This window comes from Coptis chinensis, chromosome 6, assembly GCF_015680905.1.
Source record: "Coptis chinensis isolate HL-2020 chromosome 6, ASM1568090v1, whole genome shotgun sequence".
Classification (NCBI taxonomy): Eukaryota; Viridiplantae; Streptophyta; class Magnoliopsida; order Ranunculales; family Ranunculaceae; genus Coptis; species Coptis chinensis.
In genome coordinates, this window is record NC_141461.1 from 40,955,537 (window position 1) to 40,973,061 (window position 17,525).

Consider the following 17,525-nt stretch of genomic DNA (forward strand, 5'->3'; position numbering starts at 1 on the left):
GATTTAATTGTTTTTAATTAAGTTTAGTTTCAAATCCAATTCTTGTTTTAGATTAAACTCTTAGAATCATTATTCTTAATTAGTTTGATAAATAAAATAGCTATTTGTCAATTTCGATTCTTGTCATTTGCATTGTGTTAGACCTGATTTCATTTATTACTTGTTATTCAATTCTTAGTTATTAATTAGATTTTAATTATTGTTTAATTTAGATTAGTAAATTTCAATTCTTTGTATTATGTTTAGTTTTAATTTAATCGGAAATGATTGCGTAATGATTCTCGGCTAAACCTCCATTGAGGGGGTTGAGAAGCCTTAATGAAAGCTTGACTCCGATTATCGTAGAGTCGTCGTAATTTCCTTTCCAATCTAGAAACGATTAGTTCACCATGAGAATGGGTTTAATCGTTCACATACTAGTTATGAATTGGTAGAAATGCCATGTGTAATTAGGGATTAGGAGAAACCATATTGTTCTGCGAAGCAGTTCAAATTCGGATTACGACGATTCGTCGGTAATAGGATTAAGTCAAGTTAAGGTGGAATCAATCCCCCCTCTAACTCCTTATCATCGAATCAACGTAGCATTCCCATAGTTGTTCTGATAATCTACTAGTTGCATCTTGTGGGTAGTTGCATCAGTAGTCTAGTTGCCCGCCGTAAATCTCTCATTAGACTTTAGAGTTAAGAATACTTATCGTAGAGAAACAAGACATCTTGGAAGGACTAGGAGTGGAACGAATCACTCTACTCCACTATATCTCATAGGATTGAGAGTAGAAATCTTTGATAAAATATAGGCTCATAATATAGTTTTAGTTTACTTACGTTTTGAGTTCATCGTTCATTTCGTAGGTAAACTATTCAATTTTATGTTTTATCATGACTAAAGTGTAGATTTTTGCCAAACCCTCACAAAGTCAAGCCATAGTGAATACAAAAACGTCATAGACAACTGATCAGCTCCCAAATGTGCATTTTATTACCCTTACATTACTGCATTACATCCTTTTTTATGCATAATGAAAAGATAACTCATAGCTTTTATTATCTTTTTCAAGTTACTGAGTATTTTAGACCACTTATCATAAAAGCTGCATCTTAGCACCAAAAGGAGCCTTATTAATGCTTATTATGAAGACTCGAAGCTGCTATGAAAAAGTGCTGAAAAAGTCAAAGTCAAAGGTCAAAGGTCAATAACTCAAAAGTAGAGAACTGAAAGTCACGTCCTTAACTCAGAAGACTAGAGATGGATGGCCTTGATACAAAAAAAAGACTTGCTCAAAACCTAACTTGATCAAGAAGATATGAAAAGGCAAAAAGGAAAAGCATAAGGCAACCATGGTGCCTTGATTGTAGAGGGAGAGGGCAAATCAGACTTTTGTAAAATAGGGGTATAAGAACCAAAAAGTAGGAGGAGAGAAAGCACCTAGACTTATTCTAGTGTCATGTACGAATAGTGTAGGATTTATTTTTCAAGTCATTTACATTCAAGTTTGTTTTACTTTTTTGTTCTTCAATTCAATCCCTTTTTTCTTTCAAGTTCATGTTTCAATCATTCAATCAAAGTTATTTCTTTCAAGTTTATGTTTCCATCTTTAATCAAACAAGTTTTCTTTCAAGTGTTCTTCCATCAATCAATTTGTTTCCTTTAAGTGTTCATTCAATACAAGTTGAGTCAGTACAAACAAGTCCTAAAGCTAAGAATACTACATTTTCTCCTTCACAACTCCCACCAATCCATCTTCCAAACAATCTATGGTGAACCTCATCGATACTTTTTTATTTACTTACCACCCAACTACTTCAAATGGCATCACTGCCATGGATTGAATGAACATGGATTCTTGGTTGAGCTCTAAGGAGGGAAGCACCATTCTATATATCTCTTTCATTTCTTTTTTTTTTTTCTAAATTTTTCGCCAATATATTTCGTTATTTTTCAATATTGATCTGTTTTATTTCAAATCCAGATTCGAGGTTTAACTGCTGGAGATGAGTTGAAGGTGCTACCGGAAGCCAAACTAACTTGGCCGAAACCGGTAGGGCGACCGCCCAGGCACCTCCGGGTACTCCGTTGCCATTTTTTCACAGTTTGATCAATTTTTTCGTGTGGTTGTAACAAAAAATCTGGATTTTATAATAAAGTAGTATAAATCCAGTGGACTTTGTTGTGATAGATAGAGATTAAAAAAAAATGAAAAAATAGAAAAAAAAAATTAATTTTTTTTGTTAGTTATGTAGATTAGCATGAGTTGAGCACTTGGTTGAAGTTGTGCAACTTACCAAGGGTTAGAGTTTTCATTGCCTAGGGAAGTTCAAGTGTGCGAGATGAGTCGTGAATCATACACTCGCGTACTTTGAATCAATTCAACTTGGTAATCAACACTCTAATTATGATTAGGTCTAGTTAATTTAGGTAATTTAGGTAATCTAGTTAATCTATTAGTCTTAGTATTAGTGTTAGTTTACTTTTATATTTTGGGCCCTTGAAGGCAAAGTTCTTTAATTATTAAAAACCCGGATTGTGGGCTTTTTAAGTAGACCTTTTTTGTAACCTAAAACAGAGAACACTCGAACTGTTGGGTCTGATTCTCTGATTATGCGCCAACCAACGTCGCCTTCTCTTCAAGCAGCAAGTAAGCAAGGTTTGAGAGGTAAATTCTAAACCTCCTCGAAGCCCATGTCAGAGGATACCTTGTGTGTTCAAGCATGCTTACATGATTGTTTGAATTTTAATTTTCGCACTGTAATTTCAATTCACGCATAAGGCTGAATACCATAACAACTATTTGGAAGTCATTTCCTAATGTAGATAAATCAGACGTTGCTTGATTCTTGAAGCACTAGACCAATTAATCAAATTAAAACCAATCAACTAGAGCCTAAAGTAGTCACGCTCCTCCATAAAAGGACAAAAAATATAGCCACAAGAATTTAGATTAATCAGTTACCAGATTCCGGTGGACCAACTACCTTCCTCACTCCCCTCCCACAGATTCATTGTGAGTGAGATTCTTGGTAGCACACCACTTGGTGAAGTGATTGCTTACTTTTCTGAGCCGTGTAGTAGATCCATCCTAGTCTCGCGCCCAATTGTTCCTTTGAATAGGGCATAATAATCTATAGACCAAACAAATACTTTCAAAAAAATTGGGGACATCTTTAGGGGAAACTAGCTTTAAAAAAGAAACTTGCTTTTTTAACAATGTGGACATCTTTAGGGGAAAAAGGAGCGAGATAACTTAAGCTAACTTTATGATCCTGTGCTCCTTTTTACTTCCAGATTAGGATATTTTTTTACTCTTGCTGTTTTCTTATCCTTACCACCTACTTTTTATTTCCACTATTGGTAAAATCCTTCATTGAAGATAGTGTGAGTTCGGTAGTGGATTTAAAAGTGGATTCATTTTAGTTTGAGCAGGCGTTTGAAGATAGCTTTTTCTGCTTACATTTTCAGGGTCTTAGTTTGTATCATCATGGTTTCAGTTCCACTTGGTTTTGGCTCTGGTAGACATCAAGGTTTTCCTGAGCGAAGTGGTATGGAAGTATCAAAGCAAGGAGGAAGCACTCTCTGCGATATAACACCTTCATCAAAGGAATCTTATGCAGATATTTCAAAAGGTAGGATGAAATAGTATGTTGATGTATCTTCTCTACCCATGCCGTATAGAAAGGAAGACAAACCGGCGATTAAGATTTCTCGTGAAGCTGTGGAGAGGGGAATTATGTTGCTTTGATAGCTCGAATGGATGCTACGTCTTTGAATCTTAGCTCCATTAGATTGGTAGTTAGTAGTGAGTGGGAATTAATAGGGTCTGTAAAGCTTTCACCTTTGGGTAAAGGTTTTGTTGTTTTCAGGTTTGAAAATGAAGCAGACTTTAACAAAGCTTTATTTGGAGGTCCATGGTATATTCAGGGACAATTGATTAGATTCTTCAGATGGTCTCCTAATTTTAATATTGATTCCTACAAACAAACTACTGGAAACGTGTTGGTCAAGTTTCCTGGACTCCCTTTTGAATATTGGGAAGTTGACATTCTCATGAGCTTGGGCAGAGGTCTAGGTCATCCCATAAGAGTGGATATGAATTCGTTGGAACGCACGAATGGGTATTATGCTAGTGTATTGGTTGAAATTGATTTATCAAACCCTATTCTTGATCAGATATCTGTGGAAGTTCCAGAACTAGGTGTTCAATTTTGGCAGAAGATTCAATTTGGAACTATACCCAAGTTTTGTAACCATTGTAACATTGTGGGTCATCTAGTGGCAGAATGTAGACGGGTGAGGAATGGGAGTAACACTGAATCACAACAGGGGATTAATCAGACAACACAATGTTCAGATAAAGGCAAGGAACCAATTACAACTGAAGTACAAGAAGCTCAAGGCAACAAGGGAAGGTTGTCTAAAAGTCAGAAAAGGAGACTTAAGAGAAACAATCAAGCTGCAGAATGGAGACAGATTAACCCTGAAGTGTCTACAAGCAATGGAAACACTGATATGTTGCAACAACAACTTCAAAATCTAGACCAAGCCAACCCTGGTACTTTAGAGACAGCAGAAATGGCTGGGTTTATAAATCAAAATGGCAGAGCTGTAGAAAGCCAGGTGCAAGGAAGTGTTTTGCAGAGTAGTGGGTGTACGAGCATTGTTGAATGGCAGGAAACTAGAGTGAACCTGAACATGGAGATGAGTTAGTTGAGCAATCGATTATCATTCCTGAAAATGAGTGGAGTTCAACCATCTTGGATTTAATGGGGAGGAATTGCGCAGGGCTTTTAACTTGGAAGCAAGTAGATTCCACTTACTGACTGATATAAATGAGAATGAGGAAATTCTTGGCATTGAAGAGCCTGAAACTGAAATGGTATACTTTCATGACCAAATCATAGAACCTTTCTATGATATGACACAAGGCATGCCAGATGGTGTGCCAGCCAGTGGAGTGAAGACAAGGTTAGGTAGAGGCTGCGGTGAGAACAATATCTGCGAAACTACTCCAAAGCCTCAAAGCAAAGGAAAGAAGGGTAGGGGCAGACCTAAGGGCTCCAAGAACAAAAACCATAGATGATTACATCCATGTGCTTTTGGAATGTTAGAGGTACAAATGACATTGAGAATGTGAGGGAGATTAATAATGTTAGAGTAAACAAGAAGTTGAGTGTGTTTTGTTTACTTGAAACAAAGGTAAGGTAGGAGAAATATGATCTTATTCGTAATATTTGTTGTCCGCATTGGGAGCACATAAATAATTATAGTAAGGATCCAGCAGGTAGAATCTGGGTGTGTTGGGATCCTTACAAGATAGATATTTTGAAATTACAGTGTCAGACCAGTTCATACATTGCTAGGTGATTTTCAAGCCGACCAATGAAGCATTTCTTCTTACTGTGGTGTATGCAAGAAATTCTAAGACTCTCAGGCTTAATCTATGGAGGGATATTAACTCTATCCAGATAACAGTATCTGGTCCGTGGTCTATTGTTGGTGATTTCAATAACATAACTAAGGCTGAAGAAAGGGTGGGAGGAAGTCCGATGCATCCTCGAGAAGTTATGGAGTTTGTAGAGTGTATACAAAGATCAGGATTATCTGACTTGAGCTTTAATGGGTTTTTCTACACGTGGAACAACAAAGTGGTAGGAAACGACAGGATAATGACTAAGATTGATAGATGCTTGGTGAACAGCTTATGGAATGATACTTACCCTACTTCGATGGTTGAATTCTTACCTCAGGGTATCTCAGACCATTCTCCAGTTTTTCTTTTCTGGTATGATTATGAAAGTAAAGCGTTATCGTTTAGATTCAAGAGTTACTAGGTGGAGCATCAGGAGTTCCAGAACATGCTAGCTGAAGTATGGGCAACTCAGTTGTACTCCAATCCCATGTATATTCTGATGCAAAAACTCAAACTGTTGAAGGTCAGGATCAAACCATGGGCTAGAAATAACTTTTCTAATCTCCATACTAGAGTTGAGTAGGCAAGGGAATTTCTATATGATGTGCAAAGACAGTTGCAAGCTAAACCATGGGACAATTTCTTAGGGCAAAATGAAAAAAATTGCTCTAGAGAAATATAGCGAGGTAGCTAGAATGGAGGTTGTGGACATTAAATCAAAACAGGATGAGACCTGGACGAGAGAGGGAGATAAGTGTACAACATTTTTCTTCAAAGCTCTTGAGGAAAAGAAGGCAAAGAGTGGTATATGGTGTCTTCAGAATGCGAATGGAGGTACTGTTATAGGACAAGCTAAAAAAATAGATAAGTGATCAAAATTACATTCTAAAAAATAAAATCCTAACTCACTTTCGCAGGCATCGCGATTGCATTTTCCATATGCAACAAGGCTTTAAACCTTTAAGTTCCCCAAAAAGGACGAGTTATAGTCTCGTGAGGGTTTTCAGGTGATATACCCATAAAATCAATCAATAGCATGTTCAAGAATCATAGTATTTTTCAGAGAGAGAAATTCCTTACCCACTTAGTGCTTACTCCAACAGACGGTATCCATTGCTAACTACATTACTGCAAAGACTCATAGATTATGATGGGAGATAGTAAAAATTGACAAAATTCTCAATCAAGGCTTATGTTTGTACTTAGTGAATCTCCTATACTCTCCTATCCAAGAAACGGAATCCCTAGTTTACCTTTAAACAGAAAATCTCGACTTCCAATCCTCACCGGTCATACTCTCAACAAAGAATCTCTCAGAAGATGGTCTACTATTTTACCTCATGTATGTGGGGAAAAGAATAATGCATACGAACATCCCACATACTACTTTGAAAAATAGACTTCTGAATGAAAGTAGTCTCATGGAAAGAATGTCAATCACATATGAAGTGTCGAGTCCTTCACTTTAGCATCCTCTCACCTATTCTAGACTTTATACCATACTGTAGTGATAAGTCATGGGTTGTAACTTGGCTTGGGTATTGGTTTATGAAGGAAAGGTAAAAAGGATTCTAAGGTTGTTTCTGAAAAACACTAAGGGTTTTGCTTTCATTCTTTGGAAGATTTCTTTAAATTCTGTATTGTAGAGAAAATTCGTCCGTTGTCTTAGCTTTTCCATCCATTCTGTTTAACTTTTTTTTTTTTTTTTTTTTAGCTTAGTGGTATATCCTTGATTAATACTGGATATACTTGTTTTCCACTAGCTTCTTTCACTTAGAACAGAATGATGGTCTTTATTGTATCTCTCTGGTATTTCCTTGTAATCTTCCTTTTGTGCTCTTTCTTCCTCTTTGTATCCCTCGTATTCTCAGAAACATATGGGTATGGATGATAAAGGTTTTTGGCTATACTCCTTGTCTGGAGTTGGGTAAAGGGTAAAGGGTTTTATGAAAGAAAATGGCTTATTGTAAGACTCAAAAGGGTATAACATGATGGTCCTACTAGGTGGGATAAAGGCTGAATGGGTTCACTACTTGACTTATCAGTATGATACTCTGTTTCGAATAGACTACAAGACCTAATGGCTATCTCCCCAGTTGATGTCACTTCATGATTAACCAAATCAACAAATGATGAGACTATATTACAACGACATAAAGAAATGAAAGATGTTGAGTCACTAAGACTCGGATTTTTCGTAAGAACTCTCCAAAGAATGGTTATAAAGTTCAAGTCTCACGAGCTAAGTCTAAAAATTCTACTTCCAGTTTACTAGGGGTTTAAATCTCTCTTCTAACAAAAGTACACAAAACTGACCAAGTATTATGGTGGTGGTGCCTTGACAAAGAATTCTATCAACAAGAACTATGTCCGATCATAATAAATAGTCTAAGCGGTAATGAAATCAATAATATCAACTATCTATCAAACTCAACACTAAGCAGTATAGAATCTATATCCTAGACTCATCATTAAAATTTATTTTTCTCATGCTACTGATATAGAAACAAAAATATTTTTGTTTTTGAAAACTAATTTTCGAAATTCATTTCTCAAGTACTTCTCAAGTACACCCTCCCCCAACTTAACATATGCAATGCCCTCAATGTATAAATAAGTAAATGAAATGGATAAGAAAAAGGTAGGATATTACCATTGATGCCGAATATCAAAATTAGTTCAAGAAATAAATTTTTAGGTCTTTTTACGTCAGATCCCCAAGACATAATGCGAGTCTTTTAAAGTCAGATTCTCAAGACTTTTGAGTCCTTTATAGTCAGATCTTCAAGATTATATATCATGCATTATCAATTTGGAGTGAGGAGATCAGATTTTCTTACCCAAATCTGACGAATGTTTGGAGGACGAGGAGGTCTCACCTTGTGGGTTGTCAAAAATACTCCTTGATATGTCAGAAAGATTGATGGTGAAGTTGCTTCTCTACCTTGAACTATTTCAGGTCTGATTATTTTGTGATAGGCCTTGTGGTTCCTCTGTGTAGAAGATTGATGAAAATCTTTCTTTCTAACAAGACAATAATATCTTATGTGCCCTTTACCACCACAGTACTGATAATAAATATCTGGCTAACTACGCTCAAGGTAGGTGGTAGACTGTTTCACATACTTCTCTCGTTCAGACAATGATGGTGTAGAAGAGGCTTTAACAGTGCAATGCTTGTTATCAATATGGTCCACTTTCTGCTTTAGAAGACTCATTTCAGTTTCTAGATTCTGTTGTTTTTCCAAAACTTCTTTAAGCTGATTCTCTAGTAACTGATTTTTTTGGACAGAAGTATGTTGTTCATCCTGAAATGTAGAGTTCATCTTCTCAAGGTATGATACTCTCTCTGTCAATTTTCCATTATGCTCACTTAAATCCTGAATTTTCTACAGAGATTCTAAGAACATGCCTAGCAACGCCTCTGTGGTGTGGTTCTCAGGTTCATCATAGTTTTTTGTAGATTGAGCACTTTCAATTGTATCTTCGAATGGGACGAATTCTTGTATCATGCTATCAAGGAAGTACACCTCTCCACCTTCGGCTTCATCACAATCCTTATGCAACAGGTAAAAGATATTTATGTCCATGGACATCTTACCAAAGTTGATCTTCATTTCACCGTTGTGACAATTTATCAAAGCTTTTGATGGCGAGGAAAGGTCGGCCTAGAATAATTGGAATTTTATCAAAGGCCTCCTGGGTGTCTATCATAATGAAATCCACTGGATAGTAGAAATCGGCTACTTGAACAAGAACATCCTCAACTATGCCTCTGGGAATCTTGGTAGAACGGTCAGCTAACTTCAATTTGACTTTTGTAGGCTTTAGGTTCTCCAGGCCCAACGCTTGGTACACATGATATGGCAAGAGATTAACACTAGCACCAAGGTCTTAAAGAGCATTACCTGTGAATTTTTCTCATATCTTGCATGATATTGTAGGACTTCCTGGATCTTTGAGCTTGATTGGAGCTTGCTGATGGATAATAGATGTTGTTTGTCCAGCTAGAAACGCTCGCTTTGGAACATGAGTACTTCTCTTTATGTTGCATGCATCCTTCAAGAATTTGGCATATGATGGCAACTGCTTGATCGCTTTGAGAAAGGGGATATTGATGTTATCTTTCTCAAATGCCTCCTTCATCTCTAAAAATTGCTTGTCCTTTTTGCTTTGAGCAAAAAACATATGAAAAGGTGCCTTTGGTCTGCTCTTCTTTCTCTTCGGCATTTTTGCATATCTTGTCTTGTTCATCTTGACAATTAGGAGTGGAAAGGATTTCCCCCACTTCCTTTCGAACTTCATTTGAAATCTTGACTGATTGCTCTATAACAATGTCATCATGAGAAGGTAAGTCAACTTTGTTGTCTATCTTCAATCCTGATCTGAGAGTAGTAACTGAGCTGACATGATCATGGAGGTGATCAGTACTAGCAGTTGTCCCAATGTGGCATACATCTTCACTCTTCAATATTGGTTCCAATAAGCTAGGTTGAGTGGCTTGTGTCTTTACAGACAAAGCAGTGGTGAGTTGGTCGACCTTAGCCTCTAGAGACTCCATTCTAGAACATTGACTTGCCTGAGATTGCTGGAGATTGAGCTGAGACTGTGCAAGAAGCTCTAGAACACTTTCAAACTTTTGATTTTTTTGTGATAGCAAAGTAATTGCATTCTCCAGGTTGGCAGGTGCGGCATAATTTCTCCTAGGATCAGGCACTAACTCTCCACTTGTATTGGAATTTTGTTGAGAGTATAATTGTTGTTGAGGGACCAACTGTGAAACTTGACTTGTCTGTGGAATATAACTTTGATCTTGAGAACCTGGGGGTCCAGCATTCTGTCTCCATTAATTACCTTGAAAGTTATTACCATCTTGGTTGGGCCTCTAAAATGAGTTTATATTGTACTCTCCAACTGATGCATGTTGATAGTAACCAGGACATTCTAAAGTTGCATGAGAAGTGTCCGAACAGACTTCGCAGTATTGGCTAGCTTGCATGACTGGGAGAGATTTAGCTTGAGACTTGTTGAACTTGGAGGGATTCATAGAGAATTGATTAAATTTCTTACTCAGAGTTTCAATGTTAGTGTCCAGGCTGGCCAATATAGACTTCAGTTCTTGATCTGATTGTTCATGTGCTTGGTAACCAAATTGCTTTGGCTCCCCCTCCATGCTAGCGACATCCTCGTTGCTAGTAGTCCATTGTTGTGTTTCTTCAGATAAATTCTCGGGAAAGTTGTAAGCTTCCTCTCCATCCATTGATGTAAATTTGTCTTTGTGCATTGACTGTATCATCTGCTTGTTCATCATAGAGAGTCCTCGATAGAAAAAATGAGCCAGTGTGCTCTTGTCATATCCATGATGTGGACATGAGACTAGCAGATTATTGAATTTCTCCCAGCTTTGATGATATTCTTCAGTCACCTTCCCTTTGAAATTGCTGATGGCTTGCTGCATGGCATCTGTCTTCTGGGGTGGGTAGAACTTGTTCATAAACTTCGTTCTTAACTTCTCCCAGTTATCTATTGAATTGATCGGCTGTGCAGTTAACCATTCAGAGGCTTTACCTTCGAGTGAGAGCGGAAAAAGAATCAACTTGATACTCTCATCTTTGATATTCTGGTTCTTGAAAGTTCTGAGGACTGATAGAAATTTGTTCATGTGAACATATGGCTGAACATTGTCTGAACCATTAAACTTTGGAAGCATAGAGATTACTGATGCTCTAAGTTCAAACTGGTTAGCTTCTGTCTGTGGAAAAACAATACTGCTGGGTGGGTCTCCAATGATTGGCGAATAGAAATCGCTCAGTTTCTTCCTCTGTTGTGCTTGCATGGGTGGAATAGCTTCAGGATTATTGGTGTCCATAACACCTCCATCATTGTGTGCAGCCATTGTATCAATCTTGTCTAGTATTCTTGCTATGCGAAGATGATGAAAACTATCCTACTATGCTTGAATGCAATTAAACTAATATGCAACTATTCTAAATTATACTAATATGCAAAACTACTTTCCTTCAACTGGGTTGGGCTTTGCAGATAGTATCTCGCCCGTTGTCTAAAGCTGACTCTTCTAGGGTTATGGTGAATCACTTGGATTGCTTAAGTACCACGGCCCACAGACGATAGTCTGTTTGTCAAGATTCAGACAAGAAACATTAGAGTTTGATTTTTCGCTGTGTTGGCTTACAACTTCAATTGTTGAAAAGATCCTAAATGCAATTATACTAGAAAGCAATAAAACTAAACTAATTATGATGCAACTAAACTAAGAATGAAATAAAATGAATGAAGATTCGACTAACCTGGATGGTAGATCTTGTCTTCGAGATGTCCTTCAAGCTTCTCTCTTTCTCAAAACGATGGATGATGCGGCTAAAATTACCTTAAGATCCAAACTTCTAATCTTGAAAGAAAATGTTAAACATAAACAACTTAAACCGGAAGCGACGCCATTTGACACTCGCTCCAAGGGTTACAAGTAAAGGATGAGTAGGGTATCGTTCCACTTTTAAGTGTATGTTTATATGAAGGGCAGGATTGGAAAGGGGGTTTGAGGGATTAAAAACTATAATTGTAGAGATTTTAGATTCTAATGCTAAACTAAACTAAACTAACTAAACTAAACTAACTAAACTAATACTAAAGCTAAGAATTGGAAATATGGAGAGAATATGAGAGAGATAGATTCAAGAGATTCAAATCCACCAATGCTTTTGATTCAATGACTTTTTGCTTCATGTTGTTCTCCAAGTAGACTACAATCGGGCAATCGAGCAAGTGCCGATGCCTTTTTGGGTGAAACATCGTTAAACAATTAACTCTACTTAAGGTTGTTCCTATGTTCATGTTATTAGTATCTTCTTTCCTTTTATGTGAGCTTGGGCAGCTATTCAATGAATCACCATCTAAGGCAAACACAATGAATACTTCCCTTACTCTAAAACACTACACAATTAGAAGAAAAGTAGAGAATAATAGTATAATATTCAATTACAATAAATAAAACTTTATTCTAGCATTATATTCAATTGCAATAAATAAAAGCATGTTACTAGCAAATATTCAATTGCAATAAATAAAACCCTAAACTAGCATGATATTCAATTGTAATAAATAAAAACCTTAATCTATACTTCCATTCCCTGTGTGGGCAATTGAACTAATAACTAAAAACATAAAGAACTAACCTGATTGAAGAACATCATGAACCAGAAGAATCATTAAACCTTAAGCACTGGCTTCATCTCCTCCCTTGAAGGAGAAGATTAGCCTTCCATAAAGAAGGAAGAACACGAAGAACGAGAAGAAGAAGAGTCGAAGAACATAAGACTAGAAAGACTAATTTATTAAGACTCAAACCGATCTTTTATTATTAATCTCTCTCTGCCTCAAGTTCTGGAGACAAGATTATAAGTGAATTGGCCCCCAGACTTAATCAATGCGTTTGGATGCTCGATCCATGCGTCCCAGACTTGATCAATGAGTCTGGAAGCTCGATCTATGCGTCCTAGACGCGTAAGCCTATTTTGTCTCTTCTGCTCTATCCTTTTATCCTCTTTTGCAGGCTTTGGTCCAAGCAACGAATCCTTTGGCCTTGGGCTTCCAAATAGGCTTTAAAATAGGTCCAAGTCGCATCTTTAATATCTTCAATTCCTTGGCCTTTTCCATGATGGTCCACGGGCTTCCCATGTGATCTTTAATGCTCCGTATTGCTCTGTTTTACCCCTTTTTCTCTAATATTCTACAAAACTCTCTTTTTCATCTGTAGAATCTTAAAACATAACTTACAAACACTATTAGTCCACTAAGATGGCTAAACAAGAGGCATAATCGAGGGTTAAATTGCACTTTTTGAGCACTTATCAACAAGCTGATGTTATTAAAGCTTTTGTTGAGTATTATGGTGAGATTCTAGGTACTGAAGCAGGAGAGATAAGTGGAGAGGATTTCTTTAACAGCTTAAAAGTCAAATCATTTCTATCACCTGCCATGCAAGCACAGATGGAAATGGAGATATCGATTGAAAATGTTAAGGAAGCTCTTTTTGGTATGAATGAGAATGCAGCTCCGGGTCCTGATGGTTTCACTCCGTATTTCTTCAGGAGCTGTTGGTCTACTGTTGGGCATGATTTTACTAATGCTATTCTTAATGCCTTTAAATTCTTCAAATTTCCTAGAGGGGCTAATGCCACATTCATATGTCTCATTCCCAAGGTTAACAACCCACTAAGGTTGAAGATTTTCGTCCTATTGCGCTATGTAACACAGTGTATAAGTGCATATCTAAAATCATAGAAAATAGGATCAAGGTTGTCATCAATGATATTATTCATGCTAATCAGTCGACTTTCATTCCTAGCAGATCTATACAGGATAATATACTTTTGTCTCATGAGCTCCTCAGAGGTTATGACAGGAAGCATGGCAGTCCCAGATGTTCGATAAAACTTGATATAAGGAAAGCTTATGACACTGTGAGCTAGGAATCTATCTTAGCCATGATCAGAGTGTTTAAATTCCCTGAAGCTATATATAAATGGATTGAGATGTGCATTTCTACTCCATCGTACTCCATTCTCATCAATGGCGCTTCTGAAGGTTTTATTGCGGGTAAAAAGGGCATTCGCCAAGGTGATCCTTTATCACCTTATCTGTTTGTGATGATTATGGAAATTCTTAGTGGTATTCTCATGCAGAGCATCAATAACAAAAACATAATGCTCCACTCCAAATGCAGCAAGGTGAGATTGACACACTTAGCATTTGTTGATGATGTGTTAATGTTTTGTAATGGAGATAATGCGTCAGTTCAAGCTATTAAAGATTGTCTACAAGTCTTTGGAGAGGCAACTGGGCTAAGGATTAATAATCATAAGACTTCTTTGTTAGCTGGAGGTCTTAATCAGTAGGATGCAAAAGCTTTAGCTGAGATTATGGGGATTGATTTGATTAAACCTCCAGTGAGATATCTTGGGCTTCCACTCATTTCGGCAAGATTGGGAATAAGGGAATGTCAACCTTTACTAGAGAAGGTTACTAGCAAGATTTCGAATTGGAAATCAAAATTCCTGTCTTATGCAGGAAGACTACAAGTCATAAACTCTGTCCTTATTGCTTTTCATACTTATTGGTCCAGAACCTTCATTTTACCTTCCACGGTTCTTGAACATGTGCAACAGATTTGTGCACAATTCTTGTGGACTGGATCTACAGCAAAGAAAGGGCACCATTAAGCTAGTTGGAGTATTTGTCTTTCGAAGGAGGAGGGAGGACTGGGGGTAATGAATCTACAACGGTGGGATACTGGTGCCTTTTGTGGACTGGTTTTTAAATTGGTCACAAGAGAAGATACGATATAGGCTGACTAGACATGGAAGCAGCACATCAAAGAAAAATTCTTCTGGACCATGAGTATACTGAAAGACTGCTCATGGAATTGGAGAAGCATTTTGGCTACTAGAAAGGAGGCTAAAAGATTTATCAGATATGAAATAGCGAATGGGGCAGACACTCTATTATGGCACGATATATGGTGTGCACGTTCTCCTTTAATTGAGGATGCAGAGGCGAGAGTAGCTTAGGATTTTCAGCTGAATGCTACAGTAGAGGTTCTTATTACTGATGGCAGATGGAATGAAGAAGTGCACGGTATGCAAGATGTAGATTTAAAGAAGGACATTTTGGAGGTGCAAATAAACGCTCATCTAGACAGTGATTTCATTGTATGGACTCTTCGTCTGAGTGGTAAGTTCAATTCCAAGAGCGCCTATGAAGCATTGTCTAGGGAAAGGGAGAAGAAATCCTGGGACAGTTTGGTATGGGGAAGGTGGGTTTTGCCGCAGCACTCATTTACAACATGGCAGCTGTTCTCAAATAGTATACCGACACAAGACAGGTTAGTTCAAAAATAATTATGCACCAATCTTCTTGTTGTCTATGCGATAGCAGCAGAGAATACTCAGCTCATCTTTTCTTTGAATGCCCCTTTTCAAGGGATCTCTTTGATAGAGTAAAATAGCTACTTGGTATCTTCACTGATGTGAGCAGTGCGAACAAAGAATGGTTCTCTATTATCCGAATTTGTAAAAACTCAGAAGTGGGTGAGATCCTGAAGGTATTCATTTGTGCTTCGGTGGATAGTATTTGGAAAGAACGCAATGCAAGAAGATTTCAGCACAATGCTAAACCATCTGAGGTTGTTTTTAACAAGCTGGTGCGTGATTTGAGGAATTATCTTCAAGTTACTAGACCTGAAATCAGTGACAGTGCAAGTGGAAGACGACTGTTTGTCAGACTAGGTATTACAACTCAATTCAAGCAGCAGGTACATACAAATTGCTCATGGATTCCTCCCTTGGGTAATAGGTTGAAAGCTAACACAGATGGTGCTTTAGATAACCATGGTCTAGGTCATGGAAGTGTTATTGGAAATAATGAAGGAAAGGTATTGGCTGCTTTTAGTGGAAGTGGAGGACTTGCGTCAGTTTTATTCCAATAATTGAAAGCGATAGAGGTATGCATAAAGAGATGTCTGGCAGAAGGTTTTTTTGAAGTTGAAATTGAATCAGACTCCTTAAGAGCCATCAAAGCGATAAACAAATTAGAGAAACCACCATGGTATTGTCGAGATGTGGTGGCTGCTATTGAAAGGAAGAAAGAAGGATTTAGATTCATATCCTTTACTCATGTCTTTCGTGAAGTGAATAGGGTAGCGGATTATTTTGCTAGTTTGCATGGAAATGGTGAATTTTCTACGGTTCACTTTGCATATCCATTAGATTTTCCTATGCAGGAAATTGTAAATGAGGATGCGAGTGGTACTATATATGTAAGGAAAAATTAATTTAATCCAGGTGGGGATCTGCCTAACCCTAGCTTATTTGGAAAAAAAAAAAAATATATATATATATATATATATATATATATATATATATTATTTTTTTTTTTTTTTTTTTAAAAAAAAATCCAAAAATATGAATTTCTACTGCTTGTGCATCATCCTTTTTTGAGCATCCATGTCTTATCAATATGCATCGCAACCGTCATAGAATTACAATGCAAACCCATAACCTTGTTCTTTTTGTGGTAGTCCTTATCACTGGTTATCTCATTGTCCATCATATACCGAATTCGAGTCTACTATGGGAAATCCTTACAGTTACGAACCTCAATTTTCAAACTTCCCTAGTACCCCATACATTCAAGAGTTTTCCAGTCAGGCCGACATTTCATGGAGTTCCACCACAGATAGTCAACCACCGTTCATGTATCCATATGGTCAGTCAGAGTGCGGTTTCACCCAAAGCCTATTACCATTCACATCACCATCCATATCAAATTTATATTCCACTACACCATCCATCACAGACCAACTCTACCAGGAAATGGCCAAGCAAATGATACTAACTCAGCAAATAGCAACTACCTTATATTTTCTCCAATCCGATTAAAAAAATGCCACATCTTAGACTAATATTCTTCCTACCAGTCCAGAACCCAACCGAAAAGAGAAACAAAGTGTTACTATAACAAAGCCAATTGCTAAAGCCCATCCTAATACTCCTAACCAATTAAATCCCTATCAAACTCCACCTGACTATCGTGAGAATTCCAAATCTTATGATGATGACTATATGCCCGAAGTCACAGTTTCTCTCACATGCCTTAGTGCATCATCACTCATAAATGAGAAAACTCCGGCAGAAGAAACTCAAGAGCATGTACAACACACTTGGAAAATGGCATTGAGAAAATTTATGAAGATCTAGGAAGAAAATGAAGCGCTTAGAAAAGAGGGAATAAAATCTATGGTGGAAAACGGATTTCAATTTAGTTTGGTCATTAAAGACTTATCAATGGAACAAATTTGTGACATCCTTACTATTGCAGATATGAACCACAATCTTGTGGAAACGTCAAAACTAGATGAAGAATTCTTTGAGTCCTCGAGATCATGTGAAGAAACACCACCCAACCATCACCATCCCAAATTAACACCTCTTGAAATCCAACCTCCATTCATCAAAAATCCACCAATTTCTGACGACAGCACCACGAAACTATTTCAAAGAAAATTTAAATTCACACTTAAGCCAATTGCCTTTGAGATCA

General features: G+C 37.3%; 1 protein-coding gene across 1 annotated transcript; it reads left to right on the plus strand.

Moving 5' to 3' along the window:
* The first annotated feature begins 13,960 nt into the window (after window positions 1–13,960).
* LOC147492989 (uncharacterized) lies at window positions 13,961–15,912 on the plus strand. Its single transcript, XM_086567714.1, has 4 exons — window positions 13,961–14,309; window positions 14,551–14,692; window positions 15,043–15,309; window positions 15,462–15,912. Exons 1-4 carry the CDS (start codon window positions 13,961–13,963, stop codon window positions 15,910–15,912), a joined length of 1,209 nt encoding a protein of 402 aa, XP_086423840.1.
* The last annotated feature ends 1,613 nt before the right edge of the window (window positions 15,913–17,525 follow it).